This window comes from Andrena cerasifolii, chromosome 3 (assembly GCF_050908995.1).
Source record: "Andrena cerasifolii isolate SP2316 chromosome 3, iyAndCera1_principal, whole genome shotgun sequence".
Lineage (NCBI taxonomy): Eukaryota > Metazoa > Arthropoda > Insecta > Hymenoptera > Andrenidae > Andrena > Andrena cerasifolii.
In genome coordinates, this window is record NC_135120.1 from 12,920,717 (window position 1) to 12,938,450 (window position 17,734).

The following is a 17,734-nucleotide window of genomic DNA, read 5'->3' on the forward strand; positions in this document are numbered from 1 at the left end:
AGAGAAGAACCAGCAGAATTTGGCGAATAAGACGTATGCTTGGGACATGGTACGCGCTTTGTAACGGTACACGGTATGTACCGCGGAACCGCGAGCGACCAGGCAACCGACCTCATATCCTCGCGTGATTCTCCCGTAAATCGCGTACGAACGTGACGTACCATCGAGAACCAGAGCTATGGAAACGTAAATTACAGACTCGCAACGCTCCGAGAGCCTCCTTTCATAGAATTATATCGTAACTCGCATGTGCAGTCGTTAGGTAGAAAGTTTGAATTAACAAGCAGTGCGGATTTTTCGAAATAGCGCATTCGGAGTGCATTCGGAGCGCATGCTCCTTTCCAAAGCTACAGTAGCTTTTTAGTCAGCGATCGGAGTGTAGCGATTTCTCGGTTAACCAGGAATATCGGCGATACAGCTGACGCAACGGAAAACCGTGAATTCTTTCGGATAAAGAGAAAATTAAGAGCGAACAACACCTTGAAGATCGGAAAAGAGTGCAATTTTTTTTTAATTTTTTGTTAGATATCCATACTTCGTAGATAAGTCATTGATATGGGGTTTAGATGTGCATGTAGTGGACAGTATTTTAGAATTTTTGTGTAACAAAATATACAGTTTTAATCAAGTTACAGAGGTCGCCGTAGAGCGCGACGCGTCGAACACGATCTGATGGTTTCCCACTTTATTCACGTCGCGTTCACCTGAGAAAAAAAAGGAGAGCATTTTTTTCATCTATATTAATATAGTTACAGTTAAGCGTACGGAAATTTAATTACAAAATTTTTTGGAGAATCGGCGGAGCTTAAAGGGGAAAGTTCTAAAATTTCGAGTCAGTTTAAGGGAAAAATCAATACATTTTGGGGTTGAAAAAATAGTAAAAATAATTTATTTTTAATTTCCGTACGCTTAACTGTAATTATATTAATATAGATTAAAAAAATGCTCTCCTTTTTTTCCCCCTTAAGGCGACTCAGACTATAGTGCATCTACGAGCTATAGTGACTTAGGTGTGAGGTCACTCAGCGGGGTCTTAACCGATATCCTGCTGGATATGGGCCGCTAAACGTGGCCGCCTACTACCTCTTGCAGGACTGTGTTTAGGGAAGATCAGTGGCCCAGAAACTGGGGCCCTATAGATTAAGTGTTACAACTTCGATTTTAATAAAATAAAACAGAAATTGAAGATACTGTTTATTATTATTAAAATACACCAATTAAGCTTCGCTACTGACTATTAAAAATTGTGTCATTGCCAGCACATATTAAATACAAATTCATTTCAGTAAGATACATGTACTGCATTAGAACAGTAGCAATATAAATTATTTTATATTAATAACTTATTTTACCCTTCAGGGCCCAGGTTTCGTCCTGGTCTTCCCTAAACACAGCCTTGCAAGAGGTGGTAAGGGGGGCACGTTTAGCGGCCCGTACCCAGCAGGGTATCGGTTAAGACCCCGCTGGGTACCTCACACCTAAGCCACTATAGCTCGTAGAGGCACTATACCTATTTGCGCGTTGCATAACGATGGTGCAAGCCGCCGTTGCTTCCTGGAATTACGTAACGAGGCTACTCGTTACCAACGGAAATTACCGAAATACTGTACCTATACACGGCCCGAGCTTTCAAGCTCTCAAGCTTTTCAGCGTTCGACAAGTCTTTTCCCTTGAAAACAGAATTACCGAGGATGCATCTATTCCGTTTAGACCTATAGGCGAACGAGGGAAACACGATGAAACGCCCGCGCCGTGTGTCGCTGCAGCAAATTTCGCAATGCTGTTCGTTACACCGAGTATTGTGCGTTCTTTGTCCACCCACGCGGAGGAAAATAAAAGGAAGCCCCTTCGGATCGATGTCGTGCTCGTGCTCGCGTGGCAATTTCGTCCTGTTAAACTGTAGCGGCGCTGCAGCGCAAAACGAGCCGCAAGAAATTCACAGCTCAAACCAGACAGCATTTTTCGTTTTATAGCACTCTCATGCTACGCAAATGTGTTTTAATCGCCGGTTATTTCAAGTATTACGATGGAGCGGCAGGGCTCGTTTCACAAAATCCTACTAATCATCGGGTGAAAGTTAGAACCGCGGCAAATACTAGAAATTATACAGGTATAACAGTGCAAACGTGTTTTACTTTGAATGGGAATTTCGTTATCGCGAATATACCTAAGTAGCAGTTTAAAGCGTACAGATTATCCGGGAATGCGAAATACCGTGGGCATTGGTTAGCTGGCTAGCTGGATCTGGCTGCCACGCTTCGACGATTAATCGCCCCTATTACCGTGTAGTGAAAGCTACTCGCTTCCATTGTTATCTACTCGCTGTGGGACAAATAAGCGTAGATGAGGCGAGATTTATTTACAATAGGTATGCGGCGAAATCTACGGATCGGCAGAAATAAAAGATAAGCGAGGGATGGAGCCATCGAGGGAATTGTGACGTTTCCAGCTTTCTCTTTCTTCTTTCTGTTCAGTCTCAACTCTCAACTAACGATGCGGAAACTTCAAGGCTACTCATGTTATACGTACACACATTTCGCAACAACTTTTAAACTCTCCTGCTGGTTATAAAATATGCAATCGACTCGGTCGACTGTTGCCGCTTATCGTTGCTCCATTTGCCTCTGCGATACTCTCCATCCCTCGAGGACTGTTCACTGTTCCTCCGCGCGCTTCGCTCTTTGCATCGGCCGATTTACCAGAAAGAATACCCATCCGGTTTGTTAGCAAGCTTTAAAAGAATTTTCTTTCACAAGCACATCGCGTGTTACTGAAAATTCCCTTGCCTCTCTTACGAAATGCTTCTTAAAGCGACTTTAGAAACCAGTGACTCATAATGGTTTTGTCTTGAAATCGATTCTTCCAGCTACCTCCAGACCTGATCGTTAACGCAGCGAAGGTTTCGAGGTGGTTGCATCCATGGACGAAAAGCAAATGGTTCTTTGATTGCCTCCGTTAGATTTAGTGTACACCTTCGTGGATCCAGAAATATGACATTCCATAGAGTGACTCACATTCTGACCTACTTTATACGTGGAGCTTATCTCAGGAACAAGGTACACGAAATAAGTAAAGGTCGCCCTGGGTATTACTAAAGCTTAATTCGTTAATTGCCAAGTACAAACAAAAATCAAAGTTCGCTCCTTTATTTGTAATCAGATGGACTCGATTCTCGACGCAGGCTACGTATTCTGTGAGCCTTTATCGCTTCCCGCGACGATAATATCTGCATTTTGCAACAGCCAGTTCCGATGAGTAAGTCTAATATCTTTCGATGTCTCGCAATTCCGATAAATAATTTATCGCCGTCCGTTGCATTTTCTTGCGCAACCGCGAAATAGAAGCAACGAGTAGGTACTTATAGAAAAAGCCGCGAAATCAGGTAAAGACTAAAAGAAATGTGATTCAGAAGCTCATTGGTTAAGATTGTGCAGTAGGTACCAACTAGTGTTCCTTCTCGAGAAACATTATAATTGCTTATTTCTTATTTCTCGAGAAATACTATAATTTCTCGAGAAACTTAAGTCTAGGAAAAATATTATAAATCTCATTTAATTTCGTAAATGAATGTATTACTAGTTAATCGCGAACGTATAAACACATCTACAATTTATAATACATCTTATTAATAACATTAGAACCTATATGAATTCCAGTAGAAGAATCACAGTACAGAAGATTCGATATTATTAACTGCTGAAGGTGCTCTTAAATTCTTATTTAAAAATTTAGAAAAATTGTACACTGAATTAAGTACCTAATGAGTTTCTTGTGGCTATTAAAGAAGAAATGTAGAAAACAGGAGATAAGTCTATTGTATCCCGTATAAAATTTTTGCATGATCCAGAATTTCTTCCAAAAGGGTCAAAAGACGCATTTCTTTATTTAACAGCCATGATAGATATATATATAAAACGTGAAAATATAACAGTAACAGATTTTGCCACAAAAAAGAAATAGATTCGCTGACGCTACATTAGACGCATTGTGCTATTCAGAAATAAATTTTAAAACCAAAAAGTAATGTTTCGCTTTGTACAAATTTTGTATTAAATAAATAAATTTACCAATTATATTTAATATCTACTTTTTCATTTACACAAGTTTTGTATAAATTAGACAGGAATAATCATTTAGTTAAAGTTTTCTCGTGTCTTCCATAAATATTATCAACATTATTCCAAAAATATAATTTTTCCAATATTTTTTCAATTTCTCGAGAATTCTCGAGAAATATGATCTCATTTCTGATTTCTCGAGAAACAAAAAATATGGAGAAATCAGGAGCACTAGTACCAACATTGTTCGCACGAGGGTCGTTGCCTGTGTTTCCTCGATACGAACGTAAATGTAATTGGATAAAGTTATCCGTTTTCACCCGAGCAAATTTTCTATGCGACGCCGAGAAGAGAGGATCAGCGGCGACGTACAATTGTCCTTCGATTGAAACGGCGTGCCATTTATGAATCGCTGTTTCATAAGAAGATCCCGCCCTTGACACGCGCGTACGTCAACTAAAATTAATTCAAAGAAGTCGGAACTGGGGCCAAAGATCGATGCTGGCGCTGCTACAAATTTGGCAGTAGTTCAGTCGAGCTGCTCAGAGCTGTGGGGGGCTCTAGCTCCTGTAAGCAGAAGCGAACCTTATCCTAAAAATTCGCATCGCTACTTTACGAATAAAGTTCCAACATCGAAAAAGAAGCCTCGTGCGCGTAATTGCACGCGCGCGCGTTCCACCTTCGAACCAATCTGTTTTCAGGTCAGCGTTGCGCTCAATTTCATTCGCGACTAATCGACCGGTTAGTTCTATAGAGTATAGACGACGATGAACGGAGCAAGCAAGCATAATACATATGTGATAAACCACATATCGTGAAGTGAAACAATATTGTCAACGTATTGCTAGAAAGAAGCATTGTTTAATAGTTTGCCGGGAATTGCCACGGCCCATCCCATCCAGCGTAGATCCGTTTTCGTGGTATTCTTCAATCTCGCTTACACTCTCCGTCGCAAATCCAAACGATCGGATTTTACTGTGGAATTTTCCTCGATACACCGCTTACCGTTGAAAGATACAACACGCAGAGATACAGTCGCGCGATCGTATCGCCGTGCCTAAAAAAATTTAACGCACTTGGAGGAGGATGGATTATTTGATAAATACGCTGTATATAAGAGGTTATTTCGGATTATTTATTCCTGCCAGCCTGCACGCGCAACGAGGATCGTCTAGCTAATTTCGTATCGGTTCGCAGAAACGAAAGGTGGTTTATTTTTCTTGAATCTGTGTTCTCGCGTTTCGCGACGGCGCGCGGTGATGGCGACGGCTCGAGGTTCCGTAGTTTTCTGTGGCGATCTACAGACGTTTAGTCCTCGCGCAGTGCTTTGTTTGCGACTCGATGCTGCTTTTAATAACTACCAACCAGCGCGTATCGTTTATTTTTTCAAGTTCGAGGGCGGCGTGACGCTATTGACTTTGGTCTGCCCGATTCGTGGACGGACATGTCACATGTTCCACCACGTTTCAGCTGCAACAATCGCGGGTGATAAGGTTGACGTTAGCGCTTAATCAACGGAGCGTCGTTAGGAAAGGAAAGAAGATTCCGTGGGTGCACGGGTCGCGGTTGTGGCCTCGCGGATCGCTCGCCATCGGCCAGCATAAACGCACCGTGCAGTTTCTTGGAACGTCAGCGTTCCAATTGTTTTCCTGGTTTGCACACCGAAGGATATTCGGACGCTTCGGAGAATACGCGTCAGTGCTCTTTGCGTCATCCAATTGGTCGTTGTTGCTATCTTTAAATGTACATCTCGGCGAGCAGCTCTGTTCAGTCAGTCCTTGTTTCTCTCTTCCCGAGACACTTGATTCAGGCCACCCACCAACCACCGTCCATCGCACAGCCCAACGTACGTAATCCCACGTATCTATTTTCCTTCTGTATTTCTTTTTCTTCTTTCTCATTTGCCGCGTAGGAAGACGCCGAGAGCAGGCGATTCGTGCGCTATGGATAGAAAAGGAAACGAGTTATTCACGAGAAAAGCCAATCGCTCCTAGAAATTGGTTGCTGGCACGCGATATGGGCGAAACGGAGTCGTGGAGTTGATAAAAAGTAGGATGCGCACGGACAGTGTACCTGCCGGTTACCGCGATGCGCGGTGTCGCGTGATTCGGTCGCTTTGCGGGACAGAACTTGAACTTTGTTCGATCGACTGTTCTAGAACCAACATCTTTCGCACAACTTACGCTTCGGTGTAACAGTCAAATGAATTTTTTTGTCGGGCAAATAAAAAATGTTAACACTCGCCCACTCGACGTTCGTGCAGTTGTCCGTGGGCTTTAAGTACCCGTATGCTCTGACAATTTTATGCAATTCTCTCGTTCGCTCGCAGGTGTAGAAATATACCGCGATGCAATTTTTTGCACCAAACCGACCAACGTATTCTTACTGCCTATACCAACTCAAACTGACTTAGTCGTTAAACTTTAGGAGGTGCGTTTTTTCAACCTTTTCAGTGTTGTGAACGAGCGTGTGCGTTGGGCCAACCGGACGAATGTGGTTAACCAACACCATTAGACAATTTCTGGTGGCCCAGCCCATTACTCATTTTTTCCGAAACAGTTCGAGTCCAACGCCAGTTGTAAGCTGCGTGTTTAATTGTACGCGCAAATAAGGGAATATGTAGGGGAGAGCCGTGCAGTACCGACCAAAGCTAGTTCTCGCTTCTTCGACTAGATATTAGCACTTCATTTATATTAACAAATGAAAATCACAATTCTCTATAATCTATTTCGGGGCCATATTGTTTACTTCATTGATCTCGATTTTCTCAGGCATTAAACGTATACGTTGATATTCAGTGGGTTATTTTTTAAAGCTAATCTTTTGTTTTTCATGCGAGTAAATGATTTTGTTTATTATGTATACTATCTTTAGTTTATTAAGTTTACTAAAACGCCCTAGTTTTGCAATATTTTTTTGTACATATCAATCTGTTAGCAACTCAGATTAATATATAAGATATTCATTTAGCCTTCCTTCTACCTTGTCCAGTAAGAAAAATACAGTAAATAAGGATAGGTATAACCTAACAAACATGAAGCGAGGATTTAATGAAGAAGTTATCCAGTATGTTATTTGTAAGCAAAGTTAGGAATTAACTAAATAAAAAATTATTTAACTAAGGATGAAATAAAAGTTACTTTAACTTTAGATTATTCGACGAATAAAGTTAATTTTTTTATTCGACGAGAATTTCTTCGATGAATAAAGTTAATTTTTTTATTCATTATTCGAAATTTTATTTAAATAAAAATCTTGCCTATTTCTGTTTGCAAGGAATCATTTGACAAACATTGGGTGCAGTGTACCGAATGTGAAGGTTGAGCACACGTCGAGTGCACAGATCAGGATTTCACAAAACTAATTTCCCTCCTCTCATTAACTTCCATCTATACTACAAACACGTTTTTGAATTTCTGATTTATATCGACTCTACCCCAAGATATAACAAAACAACTTAGAGCGGTCGGTATTACACGACTCTCCCCTACATCCATATTCGTTTTAAAGGATATTTATGCGTTTAAAGTAGCTCGGTAAAGGCATATGTGTGTATATGCACGTTGTCTCGTGGCCGTACGGTGGTTCCGCGTACGCGCGTGTCCGCGTTTGCGCTGGAGGAAGAGGTAGGTAGTAGATGGCTGAGTATGCCGCTCATGCTTCGATCCGAGGTACAGTTACTCGAACAGCGCGTGCAACTTTAGATCGATGGCGTCACTGGAATCATCGCCGTCGCTAGCAACGATCGAGGACGCGCCGAGCCGCGCCGAATAACTCGACGAGTCAGCTCATTGTCTTCCTTCGCGACTCGCGCGAACCTAAATGACTTTAGTCGAGCTGCGCCTTCGAACGGCCCAATAGAAGCACGCTTGCGTTCTTCGGTTCTGCCGCGTACGGATTGGCCTGCCGTTTAGGTGCTGTCCATTCGCAATCGATACGTTCTATTCGGCTTAATTGGTCTCCGTAGAATTATCCGTAGCTCTGGTATGTTTGCAGTGTCGTAGCGCTTAATGGAGCAACTCCCACAAAGAAACGGACAAATCGACACATATTCCAGTTGGTCGAACGTTAAACGAATAACCGAGCAATTGAAGTGGCGACGCACGTTCTTCGATTGATCGACCGCGACGGTACACGCGAGGAACGTGCGTTCGCCGCTCGCACACACGTTGACGCGTGGGCAGAGTGGGCACATATCGGGTCTCCCCCTATTTTCATACCGCGTGTCATCTACTCGGGCCCGTTCACGTTCGATCGCGTTCGTCCGACCAACGAACGGTTAGTCGATCGTTCAGTCACTCGGTTAGACGGTCACCGAGTTATATATCCTACGTTAGTGCACCACGAGTTGCGACGCGTGTGCGCGCGCCCGCGCGCTACCACTCGACGCCCTGTATCCTGCCCGTTTCTGCCCGATCCCAGTTCGATACTTGTTGCATCGCGCGATCGAATCTCAGCTGGAACACTATACCCGACTCCGTTCTACCTTGGCACTCGACATCCCTCGTCGCTCGGGTGCTCGCGTTATTCGCCTTCTTCTTATTCGCCTATATGCGCCTTCGCCTTCGATTTCGTGCTGCTACTCGAGTAGCGTCGCGTATCGCACTCTGTGCAACTCAGACACGCTCCAGCGAGTCGTCGGCGCGAGGGAACCAGCGCGGTTTTGTACTGTAATCTGTAATGGGAGGTAAATATGGAGCGCACTTAACAGTACTCGATCGCTCGACGATACTCGCGTAAACTTAAGGGAAAAAGGCTCTTGTCTCGACGTTTCCACCAGATCACACCTATGCCTACGCTATACATTGAAAATGTCGCGACATTTAAATGTCTCGCCACCAAAACGAAAAGGCAAGCAAGGAATCGTGGAATCGAGTGACCGATTATTTTTCAAGACGAATTACTTAAGTAGTCGACTAGCTAGGAGGTAACCGGTAACGTAAGAAGGCAACGAATCCAATGAACGCCGCGGCTAATGTACAGGTTGGAGGTTAAACGAAGTCTAGTGGGTTCGGTTGGATAGCTCGATCGTTCTTATTCCGTACTCATTTTCATAGCGTCTAGGAGGGAACAAAATGTAGACTTTCCAAACACGCGACACCAATGAGTTCTTATCGATTATAAACGAAAAAAAGAAACAAGAACGAAACAACACTTTTCACTCGGCATAGGTATTCAGCATTGAAATGAAAGCGTTAGCACGGAGAAGCAATTTTAGCATTCGCCTACTCGAAAATCGATCATTGGATTGATTCGTTATTACTCTAATATTGAGTCTGAGAAAGCAGGAATCGGAGGATGGTGAATCCACGCATAAATAAGTTGATATTAGGCGAGCGAGGGTGTACGTGTGGTGTATAGTGGTGATTGCACGCTGCACGCTACACGTAAGTACTCTGCCGGGTGTACGCGGTTATATGCTTTCGGTGACGTAATCTGTCGCGGTTGCAAGGGTCACACCGATGCGATGTAGCAGGATTTAATAAAGAGTCAAGGATAATAATTAGTTATTTATACGCATCGGCGCTGGCTAAAACGGTGTCTAGAGGTTCTTTGAAGGGAATTTGTGGCGTCGAAGTTACTTTCATTCTTACTTTACCTATGCGTTAACGCGATCTACGATTTACGGACTATTCGTTTTTACAGAATGCGAGAACGTAGGTTTAGTCGGAAAGTGAGGCTTGCCCGAGTTCGGAGCAACTTCCTCGGCTGCACGAATAACATTATAACTTTTTAAAAAGTCCTCCGAGTAGGAGGAAGCCGTTGCGTGTGATCGAAACAAAGCCAGCATTTTCCGATGAGCAGAAGCATGCGAATCACTTGCATTAGCAAAACTGAGAGTCACCTCCAACCCTTACGATGTGAATTTCTCGATTCCCCTTCGCTGACCACTTTCTACTTGATCTAGCGAACATTCATTGGATCGTTTGTGTAGGTGTTTTAGGAAAGCTCGTAAATTAAACGCGAGATCTAATTGTCGCGAGGGAAACTGTTCCGTCGCATCGACGTCGGCGTCGATGCGAATGGTAACGGGGCTTATAAAAAGTTGTTCTTACCAAGCAGGTCTGAGACGTAACGGACCTTGACGCTTTAATTCGAGGACACGAGGAAACACTCGTAGGTGTGACTTGGCGTCATCGGGGGTCGCTCCTGATACATACGTCGAGCCTCGCGCTTTTTTCCCTAGAACATTGCGAACACTTGTCGTAAAATCAAACGATATTACAGAAAATGCAAGTTTAAGCGTTTGACGGTAGATTGCACTTAGCGACCTAACTCCACTCGATTGCCCAGCCGTGTTGTCGAAATATTGCAGAAATTTGAGCGTCCAAGTGTCCGATCGACGTGGATGCTACATCGCTAGGTACAGCCGCTAGTGACAACGCGATAGCATTGCGTAAAGCCGCCAATCGGGCAGAAATTTGAGCGCACAGTCGCGGTCGTGTGCTAGCTGGGCGAGCGATGTACGTTGTACATTATGCTGTGATAAGGAAATAGACTGGATAGAACTGGAAGGCGACGCGCGACGGTTTTGATACCTAATCGATGCGTGGGTGCACGTGCGCGCGAGTGGGAGAGGATTCGAGGAAAGCGACAGAAGGTGAGAGGTTTGAGAAGGAAGCAACAACTTGCCGGCAGTTACCCATGTACGATTCGGAACTGCTGAAGACTGCGTGGACGAAGATAGGGCAGATGTGCAGCTACATCACCTGTGCCAAGTCTTATCTTTCAGGTCAGTTAGACGAATGAGTCACTCTGCCATCCAGCGCGTAAAGGTGGAATCAGACGGCGCGTGAATCGGCGAGCTTGCTCGGCTTGGCGAGCGCGAGACGGCGAGCCACGACCGATCAGACGGCGCGTGAATCGGCGATCTTTGCGCGCGAATCGCCGATTCACGCGCCGTCTGATTCCACCTTAAGGAGGTTCGATACCTCGCTTGCGGGGCAGGCGGCGAGAGGGGTAAGCCTATGCTTTTACATGAAAGCTCTGCAGTGATACCAAATCTTAGATAAAAAAAAATTATGTAGACAAAAATGTTATTTACATGTCTATTCCTAATCAAATTATTACTACATATTTTGTTTTGGAATTCAATTAAACAAAAAGTATGTTTAACGCAGTTAGAAATATAATATTTTCATTAAAAGTAGCGTAAAATATGCGAGCGAAATGCAGCAACGTCGCTTTGCGTCCATCTTTTTTTTCTCTTTCCACTTTACACTTGTGGCGTCTCTTTGCGCGTTCGCACTGGTTCGCAACAAATTATTAAATACATGTTTACAGCTTGGTAGGGTTTTTACAAATTTTTACTGTATCCTTTGTACAAGTATACACTGTATAGATGACTACCTGGCGTAATACGAGCACATTGCTGTCTATTTATTCAATTATCTAATAAACCGTACGGTAAACGTCCAATTTTTTTTTTTAGAATTTCATAGGAATACTTAAGCTTTTCATTGCAACATTTTTTAGGACTTTCTCACTATTTTTAAGGACTCTGTGAAACATTTTATAGAAATTTTATCGCTTCTCACATAACAGCCTGTGTATAAGAGCGCAACTTTGATTTCAATTTTTTCATAAACCGTGCTGTCAATCGACTTGAAATTTTAACACAACGCGGACTACACTTTGGACATTAGATCGAAACACTTGTCAAAAATTTCTCATTATTTTTGCTCCGGTATCGAACCTCCTTAACGGGTTCGATCGTACGATCCTTCGATTGTACGCGGCACTCGCAGCCCGATGTAAACGATCACCTACCTATGTATGACGTAACAGCTAATAAGTACCTTTTCTTCTTCCTACGATATTACGCTTTAATGGTGCAATTAAACCGTGAACTTGCCGCGTAATTATACAATCCGATTTCTGCTTCTCGTTGAGTCGAACGAAGCGAACACGGCTGATAGCGGGAAACGTACACCGAGTACCTGCATAGTGTGGGAGTAAAATGAAACGTTTGATTTAATTGATGAACGCTGCTCCGTATGATCGCGCGTTATGAGAAAAAGCGCACGGTTCGATAAACTGGCCGGCATAGGCAGCGTTCGCAACGGAATACACGTTAGCTGCGTGGAAACGAAACGTTGCTCGCTAGACGGATGTACTTTCACTTTCCGACGCCGAAGCCACCCGTTGCGTGTTAATCTATTCAAATGCACATCGTTGTCGCGCACGCGCGTTTTTCCATACACCGTGCACACGCAACCATTGTAAATTGTTCGTCGTAATTTTCGCATCGACGCCGCGCCATTGCGTTCGGTATACATGTTGCGTTTTCGGCACTTCCGTTGCCTATTATTTCCTCGGGTATAGTCGGCAGTTCCGCTCTTTATTTTACTTTTACTTGGTTACAACACGCGCGAGGTGTTGTCGCAATCTGCGCCAGTCGAAACGATCACTTGATAAACTTTCATTGTACGGTAGAGACAAGAATGATGACTCGACGTTATACATAGCTATATAATATCATACGGACTTACCTGCGCTTAGATTTTTCCGTTACGCGACACGTAACCGAATCCATTAGATAAGTAATTCGAGCTGGCTGCCATCGTTCGGCTTAGATTTCCCTAGGAGTTGTTCCGTTTTCTTCCTGTCTGGCAGCGTGCCTTACCTCGACGAAAGGAGGAGGCTCGCTGGATTCTCCGACAGCCTAGGGGCCCGGACGAACGAAATTCAGGACGAGGTCAGGTCGCCTACAATATTCTCGTAATTGTCCCGGATCGTCCGGAACAGTGCCTAAATCCAACTGTAATAGGTACCTACACTTAAGGGCGATCGATTTTCCGTATCCTATTACTGGGCTACGATTGATAAAACGATTTATCGAATTTCACAGTAGGGGAGGCCGGGGCTAAAAGTTCCGATTTCGGTAAAACATAAAAAATGACTGGAAAATAATGCAGTTCTTCACTATTGGCTAATTTCTTGTTAAACTTATTATATTTTCTGATTTTAAGCTTGTATTTAATATATTATAACAGGTTTTCCATAGACATTAATTTATTTGTGGCTAATCGAAGCGGAACTTCTTACCCCTATATGTGGCAAGTTGTTATCGCATTGGGGTAAGTTGTTACTGAGATATAAGAGTTGCCTTTTAATGAAATATTTCATTTTCTAATGAAATGAAACAGAATGTTATTAATAATGTTTATTTATGAAGGTCGCGGACGCTATTAGAGTGGGCGACAGAGTGGCGTGATCAACTCACACGGAAAAAATAATTTAAACTACAACGCTCTTTTTATTTTGAAGATAGAGCCGTCGGAGCAACTTACCCCCGGAACTTTTAGCCCCGGTCTCCCCTAATCGAAATATTTTCGGGACCTTTGTATATATCGCGTGTTCCAAATAATCTACGCTACGACGTTTTCAAGATCAATCCGATGGAAAGCATCGGTTGCGTTTCCATCGAGAGGAGGCTGGTCGAGTGGTGGGCGGTTTCGGTGAATCGGATGTTACGTTGCCCAATTCGCAAAGTTACGCGTATTCCGAATCCCGATGCATCGCGATTCACGTCGCTCGCAAGTCTGTGGTAGCGGGAATCCGAAACAAAGATACACGATCGAACAACAATGGCTTTCGTTCCCTCTTCTTTCTCCTCTCTTTCCCTCTGCTTGTGTGTGCACGCGCAGACGGTGTGCCTGTCTCTTTGTCTCCCCCGCGAGCCTGCATCTCCCGGCCTCTCGAATCTAGGCTGTTACCCTGGCAACACAGGTACCAAATGCTTGAGAGCTATCACGCTGCAGATATAGACTGCGATGCAATTGATACACGCGGCGCGGGCGGCGACACAGTGGATAAGGGCAATTTTCTTTCTTTTCGAAATCCGATTGGTTAGGTGGCGACGGATTGCTCATGGACTTTGCATTAAGGGGGTACAGGACTATTGGACACGCAAAATCGATGGTTTCGTTTGTGTCGGATTGCTTAGGCACCAAGTAATCATTGTACCCGTAATTTTCATAGTTTATTGTGGACGCGTTTCCGAGTAATCACCAAAAAAAGAATTGCCTGAATGTTCAAATTTGTTGACGTTATTAAGCGTTGAAGATGGTCCTGCGCGGCGCGCAGCTGTAGACGGTGTACGTAATATCAGGTGAACCAATCATCTGAAAGCAAAACGCTTTCGAAAGTCACACGAATCAGTGTTTTCCCCACACTTTTAGGGAAGAAAATCGTCTTTAAACGTTTGTAAATTTTTTTACAAACATCCAATGTTGACGCGGAAATTCCATGTTTTGGAGAAAGGAATTCTACAGCTCCAGTTAAAATTTCGAGTGAAAATATTCATTCGTTCAAAAGTTATGATGCACACCGCAATGTACGGTGTTTAAAAATGTAGTTTCGAGGTAAACCGCTTCAAAGTTACGTCCCCTACCCCAATACCGCACTGCGAGGCCTTTACTCGGCGGTGCACTCAGTTACATTCAGCGCTATAATTTCCGTAATTGTTCGAATTTCGTCATGAAACTTTGTTGTAAATGTTCACGAAGGATGACACTTTCAGAATTAATAATAAGGAAAAATCGATTTTTCGAGATTTCAATAGTCCTGTACCCCCTTAGCATTGTTGTCTGCGAAACCTTAGCTCCTTTCCCTTATGTTTATCGTTTCAGTTGAGTTTCAGCAACTCTTTCGCTTCTATCTAATAGCTATCCATCTGCACATCCACCTATTCCTTATTTCTATAGTTATATTTCTGTAATGTTTACACCCGCCCATGCAGTAGACTCTAAAAGTACAGATCCCCCTTAAAAATAAGAGATGTAGGCACCTAGCAAGAAACTCTGCTTGATTTTTGTTCGAAGCCTTCGCTAAAAATAGGGCAAGGTGGTGGTGGTTTCTCCCTTTCCATCTCATCCCCCGTCTCGTTTGGCCGCCCCGTGCTCTTGCTCTTCTTTTTTGCTCCCGTTGTCGATCAGATGTTGGAAAAATCAATAAGACTCCCTTCGCTCTCGACGTGTTCTACTCCTCGCTCCTTGGCGTCCTCCCTCTGGTAATCTCTCCCTTTTCTTCTCTGTTCTCCCTGCTTGGGAGATAAGCATTGATATTTGCTTCGGAGCCTGGCGATGCCCAAGTTGCCCACGCGAACAGAGTTCGAGTTCGGGTAAGCGAATGAACAGCTATGCTTATTGTTAAGCGGTCGTAAAGCACGACGAGCCGCAAGGAAAATTACGGCGCGAAGGTAAACGTTACGCAGAGAAATGTGACGTACCTTAGAGGCCAGGTTTTTATCTTTCAGCGTCCGCTACGCGTTACGGCTCTTTGCCTTGATATCTGGCAATGAGTGTAAGGTACTCGTTGCGCGGCACACATTATTCCTTATCTAAGATCTTCCACGTGGGAAAGTTAAGCGACTGTCGGCTACTCGGTTTACCTTTTAAATCTTACGCTTTATTTTCAACGATTATAGTACACCTACCCTACCTGTTTATGGTATAGTTGCGCAAGAGGCGGAATTTAATTTTAATTAACGGGGGAACCAGTTATCCTGTGCCGCGTTACGTTGGTCGCGTGTGTCGCGTCTCTGCTTGCAGCAAAGAACGCCTCGTTGCATTCTTCCGAAGCGATTGTTCACCGATCCCGTATAGCGTAGAGTTTTAGCCGCACAGACGGTAGGGAAGCTGTTAAGAGTGTGCCGATTAGAACTTACAAGAGGAGAGGCGTGTCGCTTCAATGCCGCGGTCCTTCATTTTCGTAACGAGATTATTGCATAAGATGTTCGTATTAAACTCGGTGCTATGTAACCGAATTATCATTACGTATATCGTTTCTGTCTGTTTCAGGTGAGTATCGTTGTTCCGCGGAGAGAATGGAGGTTCTCCCATCGACGCGTTCGATAAGTCTCAGAGTCGAGAGAATCTTTTAGTACCCAAGTCCCGTTCTGCGATTAAATGGTAAGAGAAAGCATCGAACAGTCGCGCGTGTACCGAGCCACTGCAATAGAGGATACTCGGCGTTACTGAATCCTCCGGAGCACGGCTCCCGCTTTTCTAACCAACTTGTACAGCGGCGGCTAAACATCCACGGTAAATTGAATCCACTCGGAAGACAGGAATCGAGCAATATCACGAACGCGAGCTATGTATGTCCTCGGCGTACTTATACAATAACGTTACATAAATGCTTCCTTACTAAACGATCCCATCGCGTTTCCAGCTTGGTTCACTGATTCGTAGTTCGCTCTTCTCTCCTTTTCTGCCAACTTTCAGTGCAGGGCATCGTTTCCCGTTCCACGCAACTTTCGCCCGTTTCCCCTCCACTCGTAGAATTCGTTGGAAATCAATTCTTCCTCGATCACTGGCTGATCAAACATGTAATTACGTACCGCGTAATCATAGTTTAAAACCATCGTTCGTAGATTGCTGCTCTTTGACGAAGGCTGATAATCGATTCGTGGATAGAAACACGCTCGCTAAGAACGATAATTAGACGATAATTGGACGAAGTTTCCGAGCAGAGGTGTAGGGTAAAATAGACGAGAGAAATATATAGGTTAAACCGCAAGGTGGTAGGACAAGCGAAGAAGGAACGACTTTGGACGGTGGACGGTGGACGGACGAGCAAGCGGAGTTGGGCTAGCAGCTGACGAGGTGAAATCAATATTCCCACGTGTAGAGGTAGTCTATCCACGGTGGAAGGATAGAGGGCAACGCGAGCGCCGCGCTATCGCGTTTGTGCCCGCAAACGGGACGCAGCTATTTCACGTCGCGGGTCGGTAGAAAAGCCATGCAACGTGTAGGTACCGTACCAGCCAATAAACAACCCCATTTTTTCTTTTAATCCGCTCGCAGAGAGGTATCGCGTTTCATTGATTTACCAGCGATGATGTACCTGTTCTTTGGACGAACCCCCAAAACGTCCACGTTAGTTTCGCCTCGAGAAGACTCCACGCGATAATACGCATATGTCTCCCGCGGCGAAGCTTGCCGACTGGTCAAGCAAAATTGGATTATCGAGATCCGGCTGGTAATGCGATTAACCGCTTCGCGCACCACGTCCGTGACGCCAAGTCGGACGAATGGTTTGCCCGTTGGGCCGCGGCCGTGTCGAACTTTGTTTCTCGGTGATTCATAGTTTGGAAACGGTGGATTCAATCGCGGTAGTACCTACTCTTGCGCGCTCAAGAACAATTCCTTCTCGCGACGAGGCGGAGACTTGCTACCAACGAAATATCAGCTGCACGCGGTACACAGGCTTGTTACAGTAGACGCGGCAGCGAAAGTGTAAGGATGTCCCCCTCTGGACTTCGGAGTCCTTCGACTGATACTGTGTGCGCAAACTTGCAGAAGAGTACAGAGTTGAGCAACAGCCTACTCTTGGCGCGCACCAACCTATCGCTATCCCGTTTCAGGACTCCGTATATCCTTCACTAGGGAAACTGAATGTAAATCGCGATATCCCTTACAACTTCTTAAGACTTTTAGCGAGCCGCGAGATTTTTTGCACATGTTTCTCTTCAAGCTCCTTCTTCCGACGCTCGATGCGTGTTTACTTTAACGCCCGGATGATTTGACCCACTTCCCTATTCCTCTTCCACTCGGTCTACATGTCTGGTCAGCGAAATAGACAAGTCGGTCAGCTCGGCCAGGCGTTAAAGTAAACACGTTCCGAGCGCTGAGACAATCGACTTGAAACAAAAACGTGGGAAAATAAGG

At 44.3% G+C, this 17,734-nt stretch overlaps 1 protein-coding gene and 1 long non-coding RNA gene across 10 annotated transcripts in view; one reads left to right on the forward strand and one right to left on the reverse strand.

The window, feature by feature from the left end:
* Trc (Serine/threonine-protein kinase tricornered) overlaps nucleotides 1-17,734 on the forward strand; it is a 55,992-nt gene that overhangs the window by 23,906 nt on the left and 14,352 nt on the right. Inside the window, exon 1 of one of the 7 annotated variants that reach the window (XM_076808885.1) lies at nucleotides 5,852-5,904. The exons of 4 other annotated variants lie outside the window; for them this stretch is intronic. Coding sequence is in view for 1 of the 3 variants with exons in the window: in XM_076808877.1 (XP_076664992.1) it covers nucleotides 10,605-10,791 (187 nt within the window). In the remaining 2 variants the exon portion in view is untranslated. Of the gene's footprint in view, nucleotides 1-5,851; nucleotides 5,905-10,437; nucleotides 10,792-15,948; nucleotides 15,974-17,734 lie in introns of those variants that run through there. 2 more of the 7 variants (XM_076808877.1, XM_076808882.1) reach the window with 2 other exon arrangements.
* On the reverse strand, nucleotides 1,514-16,421 carry LOC143367256 (uncharacterized). Of its 3 annotated transcripts, XR_013085008.1 has the most exons (6): nucleotides 16,212-16,421; nucleotides 14,851-15,503; nucleotides 12,551-12,819; nucleotides 10,115-10,241; nucleotides 8,545-8,733; nucleotides 5,868-5,999 (listed from the first exon to the last, which is right to left on the reverse strand). It is a non-coding gene; the product is annotated as an uncharacterized LOC143367256 (long non-coding RNA). The 3 variants fall into 3 exon arrangements; XR_013085009.1 differs by lacking the exons at nucleotides 5,868-5,999; nucleotides 16,212-16,421 and adding an exon at nucleotides 1,514-4,618 and having other exon boundaries at nucleotides 8,535-8,733; nucleotides 14,851-16,097; XR_013085007.1 differs by lacking the exon at nucleotides 16,212-16,421 and having other exon boundaries at nucleotides 14,851-16,097.